Genomic DNA, 25,497 nt, shown 5'->3' with positions numbered 1-25,497 from the left:
TTTTCAGAAGAGACATCTTTCACATTATCAATATTATTTTACCAAAGCCATAAGCTTTATTTTCCAAATATAAGAATAAACCTCCAGCTACTGAGGAATGAGGAGGAATAAGGTGGCTGAGGTGTCCGTAACTCCGCACCAGTCAGGACGCACACATTTTGGTTTCAGTATCTTATTTGAGGTCCATATAACTTGACTTGATACAGTTCAAATTCTGCAGTGACCATGTGACGTGTAAACGACAATATGACAGAGGCTATTGATAAATTCCACACAATATGCAATCATAAAATTCTCTTTGAACGCGTGCGCGCCAGAATTTACACTTCATCATTATTTTTTAATAGGCTATTCCTGCAACGACTTTCAGTCCGCCAGTTCCTTTCAATACTGTGTTTGAATGTCAGATACTTTTTGTATTGGATGACAGAATGAGATACTTAAAGACTAGTTATTTACAGTAGTACCGCTGCAACATTTCTATAACATCCATAGTGGTCTTTCTGATATCCTTCATAAATGCATCATACGGATTACTAAAGTTAGCTCAGGCACATCACCGCCGGTAAACAGTGGCGTACTAAAGGTGTTTAACACTTACCGATCAGCATCGTGCGTCCAGGACTGTATCCGCGTCTCTCCAGCTCGGCGTGTCAGCGTGCGTAAAACCGATACAATTTTACGCACTTTTATCCCCAGAGAGAGAGGACATGCACGACGCACATGTGCCAACGGGAGGCGTCCTGTGGTTGTAAAGAGCTTCAGAATCTATCGGTTCCGACTGACTTGTTCCCCTCTCTTGTCACTGTAACATCTATTTCTTTGCGATACTGTATCCTTTTTTCCTCCTCTTTTGGTGACCAATCCCCGAGAAATCTCAGATCCTATCGATGCGCGTTATCCTCAGTTAGATCCGAGTGCTCGTGCTGCTTTCCGCTTGGCCTGAAGGAGGCGAGAAATGGGGCTGTTGGAGAGGGCTGGCTGTAATTGCCTGCTCTCTCTCTCCCTCTCTCTCTTTCTTTCTCTCTCTCTCTCCTTGTCATCTCCTTGTCATCTCTTCCTCTGTGTAGTCCTACCGCTTTCTCTCTCCTCCTCTCAGTGAGCACTTTTATTTAACTTGACATTAATGCACAGAAGGGGGAATTAGCTGCTATTTTTTCCATAGTCTTCATACCTGTACAACTTGGCAACCGCATTAGCCCTCTTGTCAAACTTATCATCTTACAGGTCAGCACTAACTGATGGTTGAGTCATATGTATGCCCTGCTATGCAGCCAAAGAAGATAGTGGAAAAAGAAGAACACCAGGTGCAGCGGGTAGTTGTGAAAGGCTTCAGGTAGCAGAGGCACGATAGGAGCACTGTAAACATGAAATGAAAGAAAAGAACATTTTCTGAAACAGGTTTCCATTCGTGCTCTCGTAAGGGTGGTTTGTGTGCACTTGTCAAGGCAGCTACCTTGTGTGCACAACAGTGTGAGTATGAGCGACAGGAGAGTGACTGCAAGTGATGGTTTCTCACAGGCATCTCTCTTGCCAGTCTGCTCCTCCTTTTTGTCTCTTCTTGTCGATGCATATTTTGGGGAAGCTGACACATATTCGGGAATTTGCAATTGGCTCGAGAGCACAGAGAGCCTGCTCGAATTAAATATCTGTTTGTTGAATGGTGTGTGTGTGTGTGTGTGTGTGTGTGTGTGTGTGTGTGTGTGTGTGTGTGTGTGTGTGTGTGTGTGTGTGTAAGCATAAATAGTGGGCTGAAGAGCCTTGGTGCAATGCTAAGCTGTCCTGGAGCTACGCCAAAGCACATCTCCCAGGGTGCTATCAGGAACTTAATTACAGCATTAAATTGCTCCCTCTCTGCCTCTCTCGTTCACTTCCCCTTTTCTCCCCCTTACTTGTCCCCTCTCTCCCATTCTTTTCCCTTTTCTACCCCTCACTCCTCCTCTCTTCAAACTGTATAGATATAATCTTATACTGTCTTTCTCTGCCTTATCTGCTCTTTTCCCCCACTCTTGCACTTGGTGGTTTGGCAAAAATGCCTGCTGGTACTCCTGTGTTCATGTCACCATTGTGGGTACAAGGCCTTCATTGTTCCTGACCACTGTGCAACCAGTCATGATAAAAGGTTAATCTGCTATTGCTTAAATTTAATTGAAATTAAATTGTCTAATATTATACGTGCATATCAATAACCTACTCATGGTGCTGTTGATCAGTTTCTTGTGGTGTAGAGTGCTTTTCCACAGGGTCACACTGCAAGTTTAAAAGTGGAGCGTGGCGGAGCGAGGGCTGGTAGAGATCAGATTGCTGATGGAGAGTTCCCCTTAAACATGAAATATTGCCTCTGACAGAATGTTATGTGGGGTGTGAGCTACCTTTCCCCTCCTAATTCAGGTTTCTGTTTATCGCCTTTCACCGAGGCAGCAGTGGACCCACAAACTCTCCCCTGGGTTAGAGTGGAGGACACGGGGGCAGCTGGGCTGTCCCACTGCCTCATGCCAACCATTAGCCTGCTGGCTGGCACACCAAAGCCGGGGCTAATTAGAAACACAGGAATGGCTCCAAGCTTTACATCAGGTCATCCAAGATGATTTGTTCTAACCCTAATGTTCTATATGTTAAAAGACAGCCACTTCACTAGAGCAGGAATACATTCTCTTAGTGGTCCATGTTACCTTTGCAACATTGTTCCTTTTACAACCAGGTCTCGACCATGTGACGTGAAGAAAAGAAGAAATACCATTTTTATTTGCAACAGCAAATATGTTTTGCCAAATACATAATCTTTCTGTAGCTGTAACCAAAGTGCTTTTGTTGCCAAAACTAAAAGTCACAAGTGGATGTCTCTAGTGTCAGAGCCCTGTACTTTGCATGCCTACCCCGATCCCTAAGGCTTATATGTGGTACATGAATGTAGCACTAGAAAAATGTTGCCAGGGAACATAATCCAGTCATTATTGTGGTACAAAGTTTTGAAATTATATACTTATTAAAACAACTAAGCAAGTTTTGGAAAAACACATGAATCACAAAATTAGCCTTCATACTAAATAGACTGATTTTCCAACATGCAAAAAACATAAGGTGCACAGTTGAGAGACTATATACATATGAAAAAATAAGTATTCTTTTTTTTATACAGTGTGATATGCAGTGTGGGTTATTGCACATTATTTGAATATTGCCCAACAGCGGTGATCATATTCAATGAGTAGTAGACATTGGGCTATGAGAGTAATTATATTGCACAGTATACAGATATTCCACAGTAATGGAATTGCACAGTATTATCAATATTATCAGTAGTATTAAATAATAAATATTAAACAGTATGAGTAGAAGAAAGCTTGAGGGTTGTGAAGTCAGTGCATATGTGAGTTCAAAGTGGTAATGGCTTTTGGAAAAAAAACTGTTCAACATTTTTAATCTGTAGTTGCAATATCACAATACCGTGAAACAGTGATATTTTTGCTGAAGGTTATCATACCGTCAGAATCGTATACCGGCCCATGCCTACAACATAAAGTGCATATCCCGAGCTTGCTCCTTAGGATAGTAAGTAAAACAATGTGACCTTTATTTCATTTGCTTATTTCAAGTTGCCATGGTAAAAGGACTGTAAAGCATAATAGGTCAGCACAAATAATCTCCAAAATGATGGTTTCTCTTCATGAGTTAGGGGGGGGAGATGGGGAACACACAACTCTGTTAATACTAATGGTATTTACTGAGTTGCAGAGAGCTGAGTATCTATGGTGATGAGTGACGGACCCTGGAGAGAAGAGAAGGTCAACTTTCACACTCAAGTCTTAAGAAATTGTGTTGTCTTTCCACAACTCTGTACTATTCTGTTCAGCTAAAAACCTTTGGATGTCTGCAAATACTAGCATGATTCAATGCCCGATTTCAAAATGAGAACTGAAGTGAAACATTTGTGATAAATGTGATGTTTGTTTCCATCTCATGTGTGATTTGGGAATGGGGCGGTAAGGTGGAAACTACAAGACGAGGTGAGGGGCTTGTAATCATCATGCAGTGTGCATGTTCACTGCGTGCCGGCGCTGTCACCAGAGTGGGCCGGGTTGGTTTGGGATGGATGGGCTGTAGGTCGGGTGGCGGTATAGATGGGTGGGAGAGTGGCGGGGGGTGCTGTGGGACTGCGTGACAGCGAGACTTGAGGGGAGGAAGGAAGTGGAAGCGTGAAATATGGAGATAGCTGCTGTCACCTGAAAAAATGACAGTGGCGTTCAAGTTTAATACCATGCAACATCTTTTTAGCGGTGGCATCTGGCCCTTTCTACAACGCCCACCTCCTTGTTTTGCCTACTTTCTCCTCACTTTTCCCAGCTTGCATCAGACATTAACAGATGGCAACAGACCCCCTGAAATCCTCTCTCTGGTGCTGGTGTAAAGTTTAGCTGGCAGCCTCTCAGGAGCAGCCTGATCAATACCTGTCCTGTCGCATATGCGACGGGAAAGCAAGAGCGTGAAAAGAGTGACACAGCTGTTTTTGATGAGCTGGTGCGTATGAGAGTGTGGGAATGTAGGTGTGCAAGTTGTGTGATATACTGAACAAGACATGCTGCAGCCACTCCTCTGTGTTAATGGATATTGATGCACAGCTGTAGATTATCTTTTTTATTCTGACGGCCACATCAGAAGACATCTTCTGTAAAAAACAACAACAAAACAAGTAGCATATTCATCATAAATACAACACAATGTTCAACATGCACACAACCGGGCTTTGTGAGCTTCTGCTTTATAGGAATTTCTGACAAATGCAAATGTGTTTGGAAATGGGGTTTTCTGATCCCAACCACAAGCTGGGATGTAATGAGTGACAGGCTAATTTATGAACAAGCAAGGAGGAAAGCTAGCCCTGCCTCTTTCTCTGCTGTTCCAAGCCACCGGCCTCCTCAATTAGAGCTGGCGCTGCCAACCTGCCGCTGAGGCCTGACTAGGTAATGACTGGCAGCAGCACACAAGGCAAAGAGCCATCTATCTTTCTCCCTGACTCCCCCCCCTCCCCCCTCCCTCGCTAAACTAACAATTTTCCTTTCTCGCACTGTCAGTCCCCCCCCCTCTCTTAAGTAACAGAGTTCAGTCTCCCCCTTTTTCTCTAAACCATAAGCTTTTGCTTTTTCTCCCTCTGTTACATAACATAGTCGTCTAAAGTAAACTCTGAACATTTTTTCTTCTCTTTATCACGCTCTTCTTTTAAAAAAATCTGACACTAAGCTCTCACTCTCTAAATTGACATCTCTCTATCTCTCGCTTTCTCAGCCGCTCCAGCAATTTGTTTACTTTATTGAAATTTTTTTCCACTTCACTATCTTTCACTAGACCAAAAATCTTTTCGTCTCCCTGCACTATTCACACCCTCTTTCTCTGACAAACAAACAAATGAATTGAAAAGCATTGGCAGGGAACGCCCTAGGGGCATAACGGCTTGGCTGTCTACCTGACTGACTGACAGAGAGACTAACTAAGTAACAGAAAGACTGACAGGAAGTTGGAGGAGGACTGGGAGGGTGGACTGCAGCTAAAGTAATTTGAAGATGGTTGGACAAAAAAAAGACAGATGCTAATGGGTAGCAGTGTAAGATGCCCAGTCATGTAAAAGCACCTGAAGGCAACAGCGTGTTTTAAATGATTAGCTTCTTGGTCAACTTGCACATGAGAATATTATTCTTTTGTCCCTGAAAGACTCTGTAGCAACAAGCATTATTTAGAGATACAAAAAATAAACTAAAGTAAGAGTTTGCTTCACCCTATCGTTAAGATTGGCTTTACATCTTCATTGTTTGATTGTGTTATGATTGTGTATGTTCTGTTTCCTGTTTTATTTTGATAGTCTTGTTTTTCTGGCTGGTGTTTTCCTTCCTGCCTTTAGTTTTCCCTCCCTTGTGATTGTCTGATGTCTTTCACCTGTTCCCTGCCCTTGTGTCACCTGTCTCTTGTTACCTCTAGTATTTAGTCTGTGTGTTCCCCTTGTCCTGTGTCAGATCATTGTTTTATTTCTGGAGTGTCTGTGTGTCGTCTACCCTGTTGGTCAAGGTGTTCCTATGTTTTGCCTGTTCCTATTATTGTATTTGCCTGCTGTTCCAGGACACCTTTTGTTTGTTGGATTTCATTATAATAAATCCCTGAGCTTACCCGTGTGTCTGCCGTCCTTGCACTTGGGTCCTACATTCCCTGAAGCTCCATGACAAATTGTTGCAAAATTAACCTTTTTTTTTTTCTTTAAATATATGTTTTCTGGGCAACTGGCTAGCTCACCTGGCAGCCCATATTTACTGTGGAGGTTTACTCCTTGACGCAGCAGCCGCGGGTTTGACTCCAACCTGCGGCCTTTTGCTGCATGTCACCCTTTTGTATCTTCAGCTGTCCTGTATAAATAAACGCCTATAATGTCCCGAAAAAAAACTTATATATTTATTAACTAACAGTATAGTTTAGCATTTACTAGCAATATAGTTTAGGATTTTATTTGTTGTTTTTATTTGTTTTACTGTAAAGCACTTAGTGACCCCTCTTGTCTGTGAAGGGTGCAATATAAATAAAGTTTACTTACTTATTAAAACCTATAATGTAGAAAAGCAATGAATTAGTAAGTCTTCACTTTGCCACAAACAGAACGCATTTGGTGGTGATAAAATAAATAGGTGACCATAAAGCCTTGTTATTACACCAAATAAAATATTCCACGTTTTATATCCTTCATCAAATATACTTTTCTTTTGTTTGCCTAAACGAAATGTACAGTAGGTTATCCAATAATAACTATTGTATCAATATTAAAATAAAATAATAATAATAGTAAATAAGAATCAAACCAATAATAAGCACAACGTTTGGATTGCCTTGTTCTGAAAAAGCCATTTGGTTAGTATCCACTTTCATTATTTAATTCACCACTACCTACCTGCTGTAAAAGAGCTGAACAGCATTGGACCAAAAAACATTTATTAACAAGTTATGACTGCAACATTTACAACTCAGATGTACATCATCCTCATTTTGTCTTTTTAGGTAGCTCACTCTAATATTCACTCACATCTAGAGTTCTAAATTCTGTAGTAATAAGTAAATACATGTGTTTTGGTTTTGATGCTCTGCAGCTCTTTTGCAGATCTCAAGTGGTAATGGGAATTAAAGAGATGGCTAAAAAGACAAGCAAGATACGCTGGAGGAGGACATTTTGAACAACCTGGTAGCTCAAATATTATTTTTTACAAATGGCTTAAACTTGATCTATAACGCAGCAATAAAAAATTAATGAGACCATATTATTGTAAGTAATAACTATAAATGATACATGACCAGGCCTGTCAGTTTTGCTTATAAGTAAGATTTTATATGTACAGATAACATAAGGTTTGGATTCACCAGGCTTCCCCTGTTGTTGTGGGCGATGATGGGCGAGACTGGATGCAGCCAACATTCCCTGTTGAGTAAACTGTTCCAAAAATAACCCTGACTACAGCAGATATGTTGAGCTGATAATATATGAAATTCTTTATCTAATGCACTTAAAACCACTAACATCTGACTTTTGTTACTAAACGGTCTTCTTATTGCAGATGATGTCATCACCTAGTGTCACTCGACACATTGTGTTTCTAAAAATTGAAGAAGATAGTGTCAAATTCCTCGATTATCCAAGTTAACCCCAGAGCTGGGAGATGCTGTCATGTCAGCATGACACTACAGTGGAGCGGCATGTGTGTATGTGAGAGAGAGAGAGAGAGAGAGAGAGAGAGAGAGAGAGAGAGAGAGAGAGAGAGAGAGAGAGAGTTGTGCTTGTAAGCTCTGCCACCTGCACATTCCTCATCTCATCAGAACACAGGAGAGGACGCCCCATTTAGCATCCCTGTCACATATTGTTTCACAGACAGACAACCACAAGGAGAGACAGAGTGAAAGTGTGTGTAGTATGTGTGTGTGTGTGTGAGAGAGAGAGAAAGAGTTGTAAGAAAAGAGGGGAAGACGGTTTCCCTAACATAAATAAATCATCACTGTGTGTCGTTGCCTTGCTGGATTCACAGGACAATGGAAGATGAAGGAAGAGAAAGCAGATCAGGTGGAGAGGGGAAACTGCTGGCTGAGGAGAACGAAAGGCAGGTGGGAATCCTAATGTCTGCTTCGTGCTTCAAGTGGAATAGGAAACAAGAGCATCTGCAGTCATACTGACGTAACTGCTGCCAAGAATAACCGGACGCTTTGGCTGAATGGAAGATTTGTGTGAAAGCTCATGCACACAATTACATATTGTAATGTGAAAATATCTGCATGTATTTGGTTTTATGCTGAACTCGACCCCCTCCTGTGCTTTGCCATCTGTGAAAGGCTTGCAGGAAAACAACTCACTGCTGTTGTCTTCCTTGGAAGGTTATGGTTTTGCATAACTGGAACACATTATGAGTATTCCAAGGCAGAGGTTCTTTTAGAGGCTGTTATTCACAGTGTCCAACACAGTGATGTTTCTTTTTTTTAACTAAAACAGTTTGCCATGAAATCTGTTATGGATTACATTGTCCCATACTTTGACCCTTACCAATGCCCTGTCTCAACTCGATGACAATGTTTCTTGAAAAAAAAAGGATTTCTATGAAATCTGCTGCACGTTGCCCAGGTGATGAATCATTATGGGTCAGGTGACCCCTGACCTTTTGAAATCCTTCAGGAAGTACAGTATGTCAGCTTTCCACACATTTAAACATTAAGATCAAATTAGTCTCACATTGCCGGACCTATCTCCACAGCGCTGCGGAGTAAGGCCTGGCTACTCAACACATACATTTTGGGATGGGAGGAAAAAACAAAAACGCTCTGGGTTGTTTGCATTCCTTTAAACCAATCACAATCGTCTTGGGCGGCGCTAATCTCCGGATGCAGCGACGGTACATAGCAATCCCCACCAGTCTGTCCCAAAACATCCAAGCTTGATAGTAATGCTGTAAACATTTTTTTTTTTTAAATCTTTACAATCATTCACAGAAATAACTAAGCCTTGTTACACAATCCAAATTTGCCATTTTCAGTGTATGGCTTGCTAGCTCGAGGTTTGTTTTTGTTTCCTGAAGTGAACAGAGTTTAAGAATGGCAACACACGGACAGCGGAAGGCAAGGGACTTCCGGCATGGAAATGTACTTCCGTTGATCCATATAAGATCAAATATACAGATTTCAATCAGGCAACATTTTATCACAACATTCAGGTTCCCAAAAGGATAACCCATTTTGATTTTATTGACCCAATGGCTTTTTCTTTGTCCACCTTCAATTGCAAATCTTTTGCCCAAGAATAGCATTAACAGTCCTGCTGTAGATAAGCACGGCACAGCTTTAGAGTTACAGCTCTTTGCCTGCTTCCACTTGTTGATATCACAACTGCAACCAGAGACCAATGCATCGTACGTGATCCGATGGATTATTCAATCATTCCCTAACAAGAACTTTGTTTACATTCTTTCATTTACCTTTTGATATGAGTGATTGCTTGAATTAGAGATTATTCTGTGCAGTTGCTGCATTTATGCTGTTTCATGTCCTTGTGATAGAGAGTGTAGTGAGTAGGAGGTTTGAACTCTGCAGTCATCACTTCAACAATCTCTACAAGTCAAAAACTTTTAGGAGAAAACAAGCAGCCCATGCTGACTAATCGTCCTTGTGTGGTATCTCTGTAGCCGCTGCAGCCCTGGAGTAGCTACGTGCTATACTGTAACACTTTAATGCACAACAATAAATCAACCTTAAGTATGTCCCTCGTTTGTTTTCTTCATTTTTGCTATTGTTTTCATTTCCAAAGTGTGATTCAGTGTGGTCAACTGAAACTCTTCTATCTTTCACTCTCCCTCTCCCAAGGCCAGTGAGTGACTAATGCTGTACAATGAATGAATAATGTTGGATTGTACAATTATTCCTTAATTGCTGCTTTGGCACTCCAAATAGTAATTAAAGGGGGTTAAACATTAAATTCTTTTTTCAAAGTGAGTTCAGCTGTGTTGCTGCACAAAAAGAATTTGAAAGGGAATAGTGTTACATTTTAGACTTGTAAGCATTTTTGTAACTGTAGGGTTCAGACTATCTTGTCATACATTTAGGACTAAAAGGCAGAAATGGATGACTGATTTGCTGTGCATTGTCAGGTTGATGTAGAACTCCTGCGTGAGTTATTTGGAAAATACGGAAAAGATTAAAGTGACAACAACCAAGTTGACTGGCATCGAATAAATTATTGTCTTCTGCTTTAATGCTCTACTATAACAGACAAACATTGTATTAGGCCAAAAATCAATCTCTTATTTATTATCACTAGAGTGGGTTGGGGCTGTACATTACCACATAAATTAGAGTTGCTTTCTTATTTCTGCAAGGTTACTCATGTTCACATACTGATGAGAGTGCCCTGGTCTGTGAAGTAATAAAAAGAACAGAAAAAACTACATAAATGTCTACACATGCTTTCAAATGTTTTAGCTTTTATTGCCTTAAGGCTACAAATGAAAATAATTAACCATTTCAGTAAAATCAAGGTACAAACAAAGGGCTAATAATTTCTGATAATACACATTGATTGATTAAAATAAATATAAAGACTGCACAGCACTCAAAAATATGTTTACAGTTTGGTGGTATTCACCTTGAAGAGCTTGTGTCTTTGGGTCCAATAAATAATACAAGGCAGTGGATGTGAGTGTGCTTGTTGACTCAGATAAAGGGTAGCAGAGTCATTGCAGTGGCAGAACGCTGCTTTGTACACTAAAGATAAGGCTATTCAGAGTTGAAAGCAAGGTATTTCACATAATACATGTGCTAGTGACAGTACTCACAGTCGGCAAGGGCAACTTAGCCTTTATCTACAGTGAGGGTAAGGAAGACAATATATGAGGTATATTAAACACTAAACTATGACAGCTAAACCACTTGTGGGCACATTTGTTAAATGAAAGATGAGCATTACATTGGCATCGTTTGCTTGTGCAGTTTTTTGAAAGAGGCGTGCAAATATTGTACACTTGAAACCGCCAGAGACATTACGGCTGTAGTGTGGTTACTGTGTTCCACACATCAAAACAGACAGAAAACAGAGTACTACAAAGAAGCAAAGAAGCTCTTTGGCATTCTCCATCAGATTTACACAATGTGGCAGTATGGAAGCAGACCATCAGACAGGGGATGGAAAAAGAGGCATAGGGAGGAGAAACAGCTATGATTCTAGATGCAGTTCAATCGTAAGGGACAAGAGGGGATATTGAAGGTGAGAGGGGAAAGAAATCCACTGAGAGGTATGCACTGAGCAACGGATGGCCCAGTGGAAACACTGGGGTTTCGCTCTTCCCTGGAAATATAACAGCGTCTGACGCACCTGATGTTCCAGGCCTGGAAAATCTGTAAAAGAAAGGGGCCATAAACGTGAAAGGCTAAAGGGTTTGGGCCTCGGAAAAACCCTGTATGTGCATGCTGTATCTCCCTGCCCTCTCCCTTCACACCAACGGGGAGTTACAGCCCCACCTGGCCAATAACCTCACTCCCTCTGCCCCATCTGTAAAGGCCTGCTGGGAGAAATTACTCTAATTATGGGCCTACTGTGATGGCCCTACTATGATGGACTGTAATTGTCAGAATGTAATTTGTGAACCGTGTACACAGTGATATTCTTTCACTTGCACTATATATATTTTTTGAAAGTGTATGTTTGGTATTTTGTGTATATGTTGTGATTGTTGTATGTGGACCCCAGGAAGAGTAGCTGCTACATTTTTAGCAGCTAATGGGGATCCAAATAAAGGAAAAAATAATTAGGAATAATTAAGTACAGGTTAGGCACCTTGATAAAAATAATGATTTTGGTTTGGTATAGTAAATTTTGAGATCAAATTGAATTCAATAACATATATATAAAAAAACACTTAACACTTAATTGAACAGTTAATCAGACCAAATGCATCAGGTATACCAAGAAAAAAAACATTTTTATACAGTATTTTTTGCATGAAAAGCAATTCTATCCACACATTAGCATATTATGGTCTTGTATTAAACAATTTTTATTTTCTTAATATTTCTTTTATTTTTTTGCTTAAAATATATCCTGCATTCACCAAACAATAAAATATTGGCTAAACATAATTGATTTAATAAAAATAGACTAAATTACTTTTGAACTCTCTTCTTGCAGTGGGGGCTGCTTGCTGTGTCTTTGCCGTAATCAGGTTGGACCCACCTGTGTGTATTTGTGTCCATGTTCGTGTTCATGTTTGGTTGTGGCAGCTTAAGCATGTGGAATTAAATACAATGGCATGATCCTAAAGGTCTAGAGCCAGGCATGCTAAGATTAATTTTACTGCCATTCAACCGGAAGAAATATCACAGCAGTTATGGCCTGCAACCAATGTCACTGTGTGTGTGTGTCTGTCTGTCTGTGTGACTCCTTATGTACATGAGTGTGTGCGTGCCAAGGTGTTGTGCGTCTTGTCTGTGCAGTGCCAGACAGGGCTGTATTTTTTGCCTCTGCTATTATGAGGACACATCACCTTGCTGCCATCCTGTTTTTCCCCATCACATCCACCCCCCCTCCTGACTGCCCTGCACGCTGGGTCACATGGTTGCTGTTGGGCCGTTTCACGTTCTATCATTTCCTGTGGGTGACTGTCGGGGCGGATCAGGGTGCCACACAAGTCTAATGCTGACAAGCTGAGACAGCTCCGCTCTGACTGGGAGGGGTTTACTGGACCGAGCACAATCTGCAACCACCATCCCCTACTCCGCAACACACACACACACACACACACACACACACACACACACACACACACACACACACACACACACACACACACACACACACACACACACACACACACACACACACACACACACACAGTAGAGAACATCCTGTGTGTACGCATGCATAACTGTGTCACTACAGTACAAGTATGTGTCCTACCAGAGGGCATAATAGCAAATTATTAACCTGGCTCTATTTTTTGTGGTAGAAGTTATGAATTATTATTGTTATTACAAACATTATTGTTCAATAATTGCAAGCTTTCAAACAAAACCAGTAAAAGCACAAGCCATGTTTAATGTTTGGATTTTGCAGACTGTGTAGTTGCCTTGCTACGGGTCAAATGTGACAGACTATCTATGGACAGGACAAGGCCCACTAGCAGACACAAATCAAATATGTCCGAGGAAGGACAAATAAATAAATAAACTATAGAGCCACAAAGGCATAGAGATTGAGAGGCAGTGAGAGAATGAGCTGTGGCACTGGAATCAAGCTGAGGCTGTTTCAAATTGTGATGTGGATTAGAGGAGGCAATGGCCTGTTATCTGGACTATGTCACATCTTACACCTGCACACCATCTGTGTGTGTGTGTGTGTGTGTGTGTGTGTGTGTGTCTGTGTGCTGACGTGGACCTGTGTGTGTGCACATGTGAACTCATCATCAAGAAGATCCGGGACTGACGCATGCCTTGGGTGTATGCATGCACGGAGACAGACATAGTTATATATGAGAAAATTCCTTTTAAAATGAGACAGAGCAAGTGTTAGGGTAAAGAGCAGGGGCCGAGGAGAGGACACAGAATAAGAAACTGTTTGACAGAAACAGGCTAACAGTGTAGAGAGGAAGAAAGCGCAGGAGAGACTGACAAACAGAGGAGTAGGCTACAAATAATAGATAGAGCCAGTGGCAGGGAGTCAATGTGATGGTGAGACAATAGACAGATAGACAAGCTCTGTCAGGGGGGCGGGGGAAGACGAGCGGGAACAGGGAAAAGGCACCTTTTTGTTCAAAGTAGAATAGCGGCGCGTCTGAAGCTCTCTGGCCCTTACAACGCTGTCCCTCTTGCAGCACACTACGTATGTAAATACTCAACTCACTTCAGTCTATAATGCCATCAAGCCCGACCACTATTAATTCACTATTATTGATTAATTGGTTTGAAGAGAAGGCAGTAAGATAGTGATGTTGGAGTGTTTGTATTGATTAGTTTTCACTCTTTCTGTCCTCAGAGGAGGCATGGGCAAATTACGGGCCGCGGGCCATCTACGGCCCGTTAGGGTTTTTATTTTGGCCCACCTAACTTATCTCAAACTATATTATTAAATGTGATTATTATTTAATCACATACATATTTCGACTTCCCTGCAATTGCCGTGGAATTTGTTTCTCCTAAACGCACATGAATGCTAGCATTACCGTCAGCTTTTTCACACATCGCACGCAAATTGAGCCCTTGTGTAAAAATGAGCGGACCAAAGAAAATAAAAGTGGACCGTGAGTGCCGAGTGTTTAAGAAGGAGTGGACAGCAAATATTTTTTACTGATGTCAGATCAACGGCTGTATGTTTGATGAGCCAGGAAACTGTTGCAGTTTTTAAAGAATAGGAGCTAACTATGCAAGTGAGCAGTCAACATAAGAACTGGCGGCTACTGCAGAGGTTGATGGCTAATTTAAAGACTAGGCAACGTTTTTTTCACCAACAAACAATTTCAATTGATTCAAGAGTCCAGCACCAAGGCAAGTTTTCTGCAAGCATTTAAATTAGCCAGAAGGCGAGTTTTTGAAAGACTGCATGATAGAGACAGCAGGGCTCTTATGTCCGGAGAGCAAAGGCAAGTTTGAAAGTAGCTAGTAGCTAAGTTTCCATCCACTTGACAATCAAATTATCTGAAGTTTGGTAAAAAAAAAAAACTCAAGCAAATAAAAATGTAGTGAAAGTGTGTTTCCTTCCAACTGCTTTAAAGCGAATAAAAACCTTGGCGTAATGACGTGACATGCTGTTTTGCGATCCAATTTGTATATCTAATTGATTTTAGACATTTTAAGGTGTTTCCATTAATTTTCGCAATGAATCACACAACATTCAAGCAAACATTTGTGAACTAAGTTTTTCTAGACAAAATGGATGCCAACAAATGGTCAATATTGCACAAGTTGTAGTGCTTATTTGCCATTTGATAGCAACATATCAAGCTCTAATAAAAAAAAACGACAACGCGATCAACACATTGCTATGATGATGCAGATGCAACCTGCCTTTTATTGTCTGTCCGGCATCGCTGCGAGACAACTCTTTTTTAAAACATGCATCGCTGTTTGAGTGCCTTGCATTCACTGCGGAGGACAGCCCCCGTCTTGTCGTAACCTTTGTTGGCCATTTCCTTCACAAGTTCCTAATATATTAAATTCAAAAAGTCTCTCGTCTCCTCGTTCGTCCGTCATCTATCTTTGTCAAAACCCACCATGTGAGCAAACGGAGCAGAAATAATGGGCGGAAATTAACTAAAACTTCTTCTTCTTCGTTTTGTGGTGGGTTGCAACCATAAAATGATCTAAAATGTAATTGCAATTCATTATTTATTCTGCAAATAAAATTCCAATCAGCTTTTATCGCATAAGCCGTATGTCGATCAAGATAAAATCCGATGAGACCAAACGTATTTCCTTTGAGTTGATATTCATGAAATTCCATTGAATTTTCCGGTTTCCAAAAGGCATTTTTCATTTCATTTTTATTCAAGGAATTAACAAAAGGTTTTGAGATAACTGAGGAGCTTTTAACCGTGGAGTCCCTGAAAGGAAAGATGCGGAGAGAGGACTTAGTATATGATTCTCTGCCATCGAGAGAATGAAGCTACCTTGGAGTAAACTTGGATGTTATTTTCCTTCCCTGCATCATTCATCAGGAATCTCTATGTAAGTCTGTATTGCAGCTTAATCATGTAGTGAATCCAGTAGTAAAACTTGTGAATTTTATACAAGCAAGGGGACTCCAGCACAGTGGGCAAAGAGTGTGGGAGCTAAGCAAAGAGGAGATTAGCGCATTTTTGGAGTTAGCGGGTAAATCCGAAATAAAACGAATTTCCTGAGTTGAGTGACAAGAACTGGCTTTGCGACTTTGCTGTGGACATATTTTCTCACATGAATGAGCTGAACGTGAAGCTACAGGGGAAAGATCAATTTGTGTACGACATGTACACAAATGTGAGAGCCTTCAAATCCAAGCTGACTTTACTCTCCAGACAAATTTCAAATTAATCTTTTGCTCATTTCCCCACACTAGCCACACAGAAAGAGGCCACCAGAAACGCGAAGAAGTACAGCCAATCACTGGACGACCGGCAGACCCCTCAGCTGGTGTCCTGTCACCTGTCACACGACCCTGAAACAGCACCGCATGACCACCAACTGGAAATGATCAATCTTCGGTCTGACTCCATCTTGAAGGAGAAGTTTAACTCTCTTGAACTGAATGACTTTAATGCTTCACTCAACGAAGCCACGTTACCAAACCTCCGGAGGACGGCACAGAAGATGCTGGCGTTGTTTGGCTCGACCTACCTGTTAGAGCAAACGTTCAGCGTCATGAACATCCAAACCAGTCACAGATCAAAGTTAACTGACCAGCACCTCAGATCCATTCTGAGAATTGCCACGACAAAACTAACCCAAGAATGTAATCCACTGAGCAGCACGGTGGCTGAGTGATTAGCACTTCTGCCTTACAGCCAGAAGGTCCTGTGTTGAATCCAGGTACTCCGTTTTCTTCCCACCATAATGCACGCTGATTAACTAGCACAACAGTTGAAAAATGTGCATTGTCCTATAAACTCTAACTGAAATGTAACGTGAGTTTCTCTGTTATGAAATAAATAAATTGTTTGCTTTACTGCCTGTTAAAGGTCCCAACTTTTTATACAATAGTTTTTACATGTCCTTAAATTAGCACACATAGTGTGGGCCAGGTGATCGCCCAATTTGAGAACTCAGTGTGGCCCGGGAGTCAAAACGTTTGCCCACCCCTGTAATAGAGCCTTTCGTGCCCTCAGGCTGTGGACAAAAACATCCTTATTTTTGTATCTAGGCGAGCCACAACCATGGCTCTAACTCAATTTATCCATCTGTCCAGCCATCCATCCATCTTTTAATTCACTGCTATTACTTTTAATTTATTTAAATAACATGTAGTAATAAATAAGTCTGGATATCGGCACTCGATACCTGTAAACCAACATGTAAATCAACCAAAATAACCGACGAAGTATTAGATCTAGAAAAAAACACTATTTGTATGGTTTTGCTCGCAGCCAATCCCTGCAATTTTTCCCCCCCCGATTCCCAGCTTTACGGATATAGGGACATGTACATAGGTCCAATGCTACAAACCAAAGCATTTAAATAGCCTAAGTCAGAGATCTTCAACAGAGGGTCCGCGAGCCCTAGGGGGTCCTCAGGGGGCTACCATATTTGTGTTATTTTTTCCCAAAAAAGTAAAAAGTGTCTGAAAATATATATTACTATATATATATATACTGCAGGTAAAGTAGCCACTACGATAGCCATGAACAGATACAGGTAAGCTTATGGACTCACTGTGTGTGTTTGAAATAAAACATGATAATATATGTAAATAATTTTTTTAATAGCTTTGTATTTTAGGGCACAATGAAAAGGCCTGTGTAAAGGCTTTGGGTGATCTTACACATTATTGTAAGACTAGTTTACCATGCAACTTAATTTCATACAATATTCAACAATATGTAGTAGCCCCTCTACTACTACCCTGCTTGTCTCTCTTTCCACTTAGGGGGTCCTTGGCCTAAAAAACGTTGAAGACCCCTGGCCTAAGCCATAGAGATGGGCCTCGATACACTTCAAATGCATACAACTCAATAGGAAAACACACACAGACCACTGCAAATCACAAACTAAAAATACCATAAACACGTAAAACAATTTGAACTATGATTATATTTAGGCAACTACAACCCTTAGTTAGGAAAAAGGTTGTGATAACAGTTAAAAAAGTGAATTTGCCAGCCTGGAATGGGCCCCAAACTCCGGTCTTCTGCGTGAAAGTGTTAGGTCTGCTGCTGGTAGCGTTCTGTCTCTGCTCTCCTCCTCCCCTCTGTCTGTCCTTAGTGACACCTGGTGTGTGGGAGTCAGAGTTCCAGCTGCAGCTCATCTACTCTAATCATCTCTGCTTCAAATACCCTGTCAACCTACCACTCTTCGTCAGATCATAGTCAAGACAATCACGTTAGGCTCGCTGCTAACACTACCTGTGTGTACTAGTTTTTGTGATATTTGCTTGTCCTGCTTATTCTTTGTCTGCCCCAGTTCTGTGAACCCGACTCCTACTGCCACTTCACTCCTGCTATCCACCACTCCTGCTCTCCACACTGGATCTCTGGATTTTTGGACACAGACCCTCAGAAACGGTACTGCACACACTTTGTACCCCGGATTCCCAATGGATTTGGACTTGGCTTTTCCCTGTTGCATCCCCAAACTTGGACATTGGAATAAACCTGTTAAACTGTCATTTTTGTCTCTGTGTTGTCTGCATTTGGGTTCAACCTAGTTCCAAACTTAACAAAAAGTCAGATGTTTTCTGCATTGGAACCATATGTTGTCACTGGACATTCAATTCAACTTTATTTCTACAGCACTTAATCACAACAACAGTTATCTCATTGCGCTTTTCGTAAAAGAGCAGGTCTAGACCCTACTCTGTTATTTACAGAAACCCAACAATTCCCACCAAGACCAAGCACTAGGCAACAGAGGAAAAGGAAAAACTTACTTTTAGGAGGCAGAAACCTCGAGCGGAACCATGGCTCAGGGTGGGTGGTCATCTGCTTTGAACAGTTGACATACATTGTGACCTGCAGAAGTGCCTGGCTAGGATAATTAAACGGGTTTTAATCTAAACCTAAACATACACACTTGATTATTAGTCCTTGTTGGTGGCCATATATAACCGGGAAATTTGGGGAGGAAACTTCTTTCCCCTTTCTGCCCATACTTGGTCTCTATGATAGGATATTCACGGTTTCAGATGGGGATACATCAGACAGAATTCAATCAATAATGCATGGCTTATGTGTACTTATTTGGGGGGCTTTGACCTGAAAGTGTTTGTGAACTCAGGGTGTACACACTGTACATATTTTAAAGTATTGATGTTTTATAATATTAAGAGTCCATGCTGTATATTGTGAAAAACAGTGCACTGAGAATGTAAAGAGTGACCGGTTGGCCTGAAAAACATTCCAACTTCTCAAGCTCATTGCTCAGCTCTGCTTCAGTTATAAAATGGCGGGAAATGGGCGCTGCAGCATGACAGCGAGTCGCAGTGACACACACACACACACGCCACAATCACCACATTAAAGCGTGGCATCTGCCAGCCATTTTAAATGCGGCTTTTGACAAGCCGGCATAGAAGAGGAAACAGGAAAATACGCATTTCTGAGAAATGGCTTAAAGATTTTAATTGAAATGTTCGAGAAGGGAGAGAAATGGTGGAAAGGGACAGCAAAAACTGTATGACAGTGTGTCACACATATGAAGCCACACAATTGCTCCATCTTTTAAGCAGCTAGAAGTCCTTTTCTTGATTATGGCTCTGGAAGTAGAGTGAGATGCAGATTCGTGAAACAGATTGGATAAAAAAAAGGACGAGGAGTGCTGCGTGATTGACAACGACTTTCTTTACACTTCTCACTCTTCAGATTCACATTAACAGTCACTACTCTGCTCTGAGCCAGTGACAGTAGCTCAGAGTTTTTTTTCCTTCCATCAAAAGTCTCACCTGTTTGACACAGAGACACAGAAACACAGACATGGGAACGACACACAGTAAACAGAGAACCTTTCTTCCTCTTTTAATAAAAAGAACGGACCGATTCCTGAGTAAAGCAAAACCAAACAGATCAGCCAGTGCAGGGCTTGGCAGGAATGTCACAGGAACACGACCACTTTGGCAGGTATGTTCTCAGTGGGGAATAACATGGGTAGGGGGAAGTGGGATTTGTGTTTCCCAGGGGGAAGTCGAGCAGGCTGGGGACGTTGTTGCCATGCTCCTGTGAGAGTTCGACTGTGTATTCTGGGACTGTGCCCTTCTTGTGTGCCTCTCACATCCCTACATGGTGCCAAGGCCATTATCGACCTGTGTGTCTGTGTGTGTGTGTGTGTGTGTGTGTGTGTGTGTGTGTGTGTCTCCCAGGCAAGCTATTATGGCCTGTCTTTTGCACCGATTTTCTGATAGATTACTCTGGAAAGTGCCACAACAAACAAGACCATGGTTTGAAAGAGATTATCATCATGCTGCTTTACCTTCCGTGGGATTCTAATGCAGGAATTCATTAGTATGTCTGTTTCTCTGACCAGAAAATACCAGGACGGCGTGTATTGAAGTTGGAGAGAGAAACATGTTATATTCATGAGCAACACACTACCGAACCTTGACATGGCCTTCAATGCATTGGTCGAGATAATGATGCTCGATTTACTTTGCACTTGAGAGCCCATTCTTAATACTAATGTCCACCCTGGCAGTGAACCCATAAATTATAGGCTCTCTACGCCATAAGAGATCTGGAACGTATGTTGATAATATGAAGAATGTGGTAGGAAATATGAAATAAGGTTTTATATGCTGGATGAGAGAAATGATAAGAGCTGGTTTCAGACCTCTTTTGCTGTGGTGTAAGTTCTTTGACAGGATAGAAGGGATTGACTCTGAGTTAACACGCAACCGCAAAGACACACAAACACAGACCACAAGACACAGACACAGACACAGAACACAGACACAGACACACACACACACACCACAAACACACACACCACACACACACACACACACACACACACACACACACACACACACACACACACACACACACCACACACACATATGGAAACATGGCTTTGCTGGCTAATCCAAGCTAGCTCCAGCAGGCCATTAGGGGCTGGTCTAATCCTGTTATCAGCCCACACAGATGCTGTTGACAGAACAATAAGCAGGGGGCAGTATGGTAGTGTGGCCAGAGGAGGTCATGAGCCAAACTATCACAGCAGCAGCAGGATCGCTGGCTGGCTGGAGTGAGCTTGACTTACAACTGGTCACAGACACTGGCTCTCACAGGCTGAACGTTACTGCGACAGCCATTCACAGTGATTGTTTCTGGTATGCAAATCCCATTTTGCTTTGTCTGCACTGTTAGAGGTTGCAGAGTGACACACATATAAAGCTAGGATTTGACGGAGAATACTAAAAAAAAAAAAAAAAATATATATATATATATATATATATATATAAAGCCCAAGTGTCCCACACATAACCACCAACACTGATGTTTTTTTAATTCTTGATGGCAAGAAAGGTAAAGACATTAAATATGTAATGTAGACTACAAAGGTCTGCATAGGCAATTCCCCAAAATCTGGCAAAACTTGATTTTTTTAGTACCTAACCAAAACAGAAATAGACGTTTGCTCATTTACACTGCATATTGTGTAGAAAGGGTAATGAAACTAAGGAAAAATGCTAATTAAGGTGTAATGGTGCATGGGAGTGATGTGTGCAAAAGGTTTGTAACTCTGCAAAGGGCTGAATGTCAGTGGACTGTGAGACCAAGCTTAAACCTCACCTCAGCAGTTTTTCTGCACTGGAACCCAGATCAAATTGATTAGAAAGCAATTCTCTCACAATTGGCACAACACTCCTTTTTCAGTTTTCAAGCTTTTTATGTTATTTTTCTCCTCAGTGAAAAAATTGTCACAATTCCAGACTTAACTCTGACAGGCACATTCAAACTGGAACAACTGGTCTAGAGGGCAAAAGTGTTGTCCCAACTGTCAACTGCAACAGGCTCAGACCACAGACTTAAGTCCCCACATGGTGCAATTAGTCATGACGTCCAAATCAAGCCATACTTAGCCCAAAAATACCAATTTTTAACTTTAGAACAGCAACAATGATGCTGTTTTGTGAAAACATTATGTACCTTTTACACAAGTTAGGGTTTCTTAACGTTTCAATAAAGCTGAAATGTGCTGTGTGTGTAGATAAATAGATAGAGATACTTTATTTATCCCAAAGGAAATTAAGGTGTCCAATAGCTTATACAAGTCATACATACACATGGGCCCACAGACAATATGATAAAGACAATATGACATCCATGCACAAATACATACTACGGTGTGGAAAAAGTGTTGGAAAAAAAATGCAGAAGGGTGCAATCATAGTGCAATCAGTCCAGTCCAGGGTAGTTTATGTGTATGTAGAAAGGCACCCTAGATAAAGGCATGGTACAAAGGGCAGTGTGCAGAGCAGACTTAAACACATAAGTCAATCCCCCTCCTCCCCTTCTGTGTAGCATTGAACAGTGTAATGGCCCTAGGGACAAAGGACCTAGGCAGCCTGTCAGTTTTGCAAGACAGAGACAGGAGTCTACTACTAAACATGCTCTTCTGCTTGGAGAAAGTGATATGCAGGGGTGGAAGTCACTGTCCATTATAGAGAGCAGCCTGCTCAGGGTCCTCTTATCTGCAACTGATGACAGTGACGCCAACTCCATGCCCACGCAAGCACACACACACACACACACACACACACACACACGTCACCTTGCAGGTCTCTATAGCTGGAGCTCTTGTCACACACATAATGAATGCTGAATCAGAACAGTTTGGGCTGTTAGAGACTGAACCTGAACCACCCAACCAGCCTGTCATCCATAAACACATGTGCCAACTCAACCTTCAGCATATACTTAAGTCACTTCTTGTTCACTGTAAAATAGGAACAATAGAAAAACCACAGGAGCAATGTGATTTTACAACATGATGTCTGTGATTGACATTCATCATAGCCAATGGCAAAGAGAGGTGACACACATACTCACTCACAGCATGCAAGCCAGTCATGCATGAGAGCAGAAATAACAATGACGTTGGCTGTGATGATGAGGAAATGTTTTCCTCCTCTCACTGACTTTCTGGTTTGTGCCCCAGTTTAACTAAATCCCATTAAAAAGGCTTTCATCTCACTGCACTTCATTACTGGCATAAATGCTGCGGCTCACCCCAGAGAGGCAGGGATTAGACGAGACGAGCTCATCTAAAATGTTACGCTCTCGAACCCCAGCAGCTTCTTTTTTTTTTTTGTAATAAAAGACACTCACTTTAAATTCTCCATATTGGATTATCCAAATAGACCCTCCAGCGCAGAAGGTGTCATGAAGGTCAGTCAGGCTTGTTGTGTTATGTATAGACTTATGTAGATGCGGCCCTGTGCCCTTGTACATTGGCCAACAAGGAACTGTAGTTCAACAGCTGCGGTTGCAGTACATTTCCTTTAAAAATCAGCATAGGCAAACTTACATCCCAAGAAAATTTTAACAAATTCAAAGAAGAGACAGGGGAGAGAGGGGGAAATAAAGAGGAGCTTTACAGGCATGAGCAGGGAAAAAGAGAAGAGAGAAGAGAGAGGACAGCGAGAAGGGAGCTTGGTATTGTGTGTGTATGATTGGATGCGATGGGTCAGAGGCTTTCACACGCATTTATGAATGCTTATTTTAAGCAGAGCCCAAGCTGGGCTAATCTTTACTGCTCGCCTGAATGAGGGTGCTGATTAAAAGCTAATTATACGCTACAGATTTGGCCTCTGGTGAAGACTGCACTGATTTGACACAGCTTGGACTCTGGCCTGGGTGCATGCCTGTGGGCTTCAGCTCCAGATAGCCATGTGTGTGTCTACAAATCAGAGGGGAACAAGGCGTCAGCATGCACGATGGATGCTGCGAGCTTTGTGTTTATAGCAGCTGTGGAATGAAACAAGTCCATTTACAAATACTGTTTGAAGGTACTTGATCATTACAATTGTCTGGCACAGTATACTTCTACCCTATTATATTCAGAGGGAAGTAATTCACAACAAGTGTCTGACAGTTTTAGTTAATAGTTACTTTGCGGATTATTACAAAAAACAGCTGCAACATTAAAATGCCTCTTGCATGTTTAAGTATCAGTAAAAGTTATCCAATAATATAATCTGATAATATAACTCAACATTGGTGATTCTAAAGCATTATGAGTACATTTACTTTTGACGCTCTAAATATGTTTAGCTGTTAATACATCAATACTTATACATTAAATTGTCATTCTGTTTCTCATTATTTTACTGATTGACATACTGCACAAAGGAACTAATGCACCAACACTGAAGAAAAAGACTGCTAGCATGCCACACACATCTTGAAATAAACTTTAAAAAAATCAGGAGGGAAAAGCATTCAACACTTTTTTAAAGACCTCAAGGACACACACTGTGTTTTGGTGAGAAACTGAATGTAAACATGACTGTTTGCTTACAAGAAAACACAGTTCACCTTTAAGTAAGATTTTGAGAGCACTTTTGCTTGTAATGGACAATTCATTGCATTTTTACTTGAAGTGGCTATATGTAACTTTCAGTTTGTGCTGATTCTAGCAGCCACTTGGGAAAAAAGCGGTAGTGTTTATTACCACAAAGGTCTTTTCTTACGGTGCTATATTGCCCACTGCAGATTACTGAGTTATCACGTTTGTGTTGATGATTCCTGAAATTGTTCCCTTGACATACTATTGCATCTTGCCTTTTTCAGCATCTTTGAAGCTTTGTTTGTGCGCTCATGCAACTTTGAAAACGTACTTATCAAATTGTTGATTGCCAGTCTATACCTATAATGACACAGTGTTTCTACACAATTGTAATCACATTTCTTTTATATGAAGTTAGTATATTATTGTCTATCCGTTTGGTATTAATAGTAATACATTAATTAAATTAATTTTGTTTTATTTGCCTTGTAGATTTACTCTACATGATGGTTATATATCTTTTCAGTCTTATTTGACAGTATCAGCATACTGTATGTGCATTTAAAGATTCACAGTTTCGTCATGTCCCTCATTAATTCTAAATAGCACATCATCCGAGTTATTTTACTGTGTGATTGGTTTTGTCTTTCATCCGTCTCTATATGGACTCTTGCAGGGCCTCATTTCCTTCCTCTCCTTAAGCTTCATTCCACCACTCAATCACGCAGACAGGAGGGGGTTAACAGAAAATAGAGTGAATCATTCGCTGCCTGTTAGCATCTCGTCTGTAACATCGTTACTCCCCCGGCATGGCAATGTTCCGTGCCTATGACCCTCCCGCAGGAACTAACCCCGGTGCCACACCGCAACAACAACACACAGAAAACAACATGTCTCACAGCCAATTGCCTACCGGGTGTCTTACAGTCCTTGGCTATTTATGTCTCGAGCAGTGACACAGTCAGTTTGTTCAACTGCTTATTTTCTTACCAAGACTGCACTAGTCACAGCGAGCATTTCAATAAAAGCAGCACAAAAAATGCATTAGCTTTTTAGCAGCTGCACAACAGAGGTATTCATTTTCTTTATGAGCTGAGGAATTAAGTCTGATGTTGAGGAGGGTCAAAAAGTGGTTTTAAGCATCATTTCAACCCACATCTTGAGTTTTAATTATCCTGTGAGTAGTTAGTTAAAAACAGTTTCCCTTGTATCTTAAGGTGTTGTAATATTAACCGTAGCCACTTTAAAATCAGCTTCTACCGCTGATCTAAAGACAGAGGAGCAACAGTCTGTAGCTTCTCAGGCGTCTTGTCAACAATA

At 41.2% G+C, this 25,497-nt stretch overlaps 1 protein-coding gene and 1 long non-coding RNA gene across 7 annotated transcripts in view; one reads left to right on the top strand and one right to left on the bottom strand.

Moving 5' to 3' along the window:
* The window catches only part of znf385c (zinc finger protein 385C), a 146,285-nt gene that overhangs the window by 47,084 nt on the left and 73,704 nt on the right, over nucleotides 1-25,497 (bottom strand). For 2 of the 6 annotated variants that reach the window (XM_032537956.1, XM_032537957.1), the window contains exon 1: nucleotides 602-991. The exons of the other annotated variants lie outside the window; for them this stretch is intronic. In XM_032537956.1, the coding sequence (XP_032393847.1) occupies nucleotides 602-611 (10 nt within the window). In that variant the 5' untranslated portion in view covers nucleotides 612-991. Of the gene's footprint in view, nucleotides 1-601; nucleotides 992-25,497 lie in introns of those variants that run through there. 6 annotated transcript variants of the gene reach the window in all.
* On the top strand, nucleotides 3,084-12,035 carry LOC116703301 (uncharacterized). The gene is made up of 3 exons (XR_004335393.1): nucleotides 3,084-3,231; nucleotides 9,964-9,966; nucleotides 12,026-12,035. It is a non-coding gene; the product is annotated as an uncharacterized LOC116703301 (long non-coding RNA).

This window comes from Etheostoma spectabile, chromosome 15 (genome assembly GCF_008692095.1).
Source record: "Etheostoma spectabile isolate EspeVRDwgs_2016 chromosome 15, UIUC_Espe_1.0, whole genome shotgun sequence".
In the NCBI taxonomy this organism is placed as follows: Eukaryota; Metazoa; Chordata; class Actinopteri; order Perciformes; family Percidae; genus Etheostoma; species Etheostoma spectabile.
This window is presented reverse-complemented; position numbering and strand designations above follow the sequence as displayed.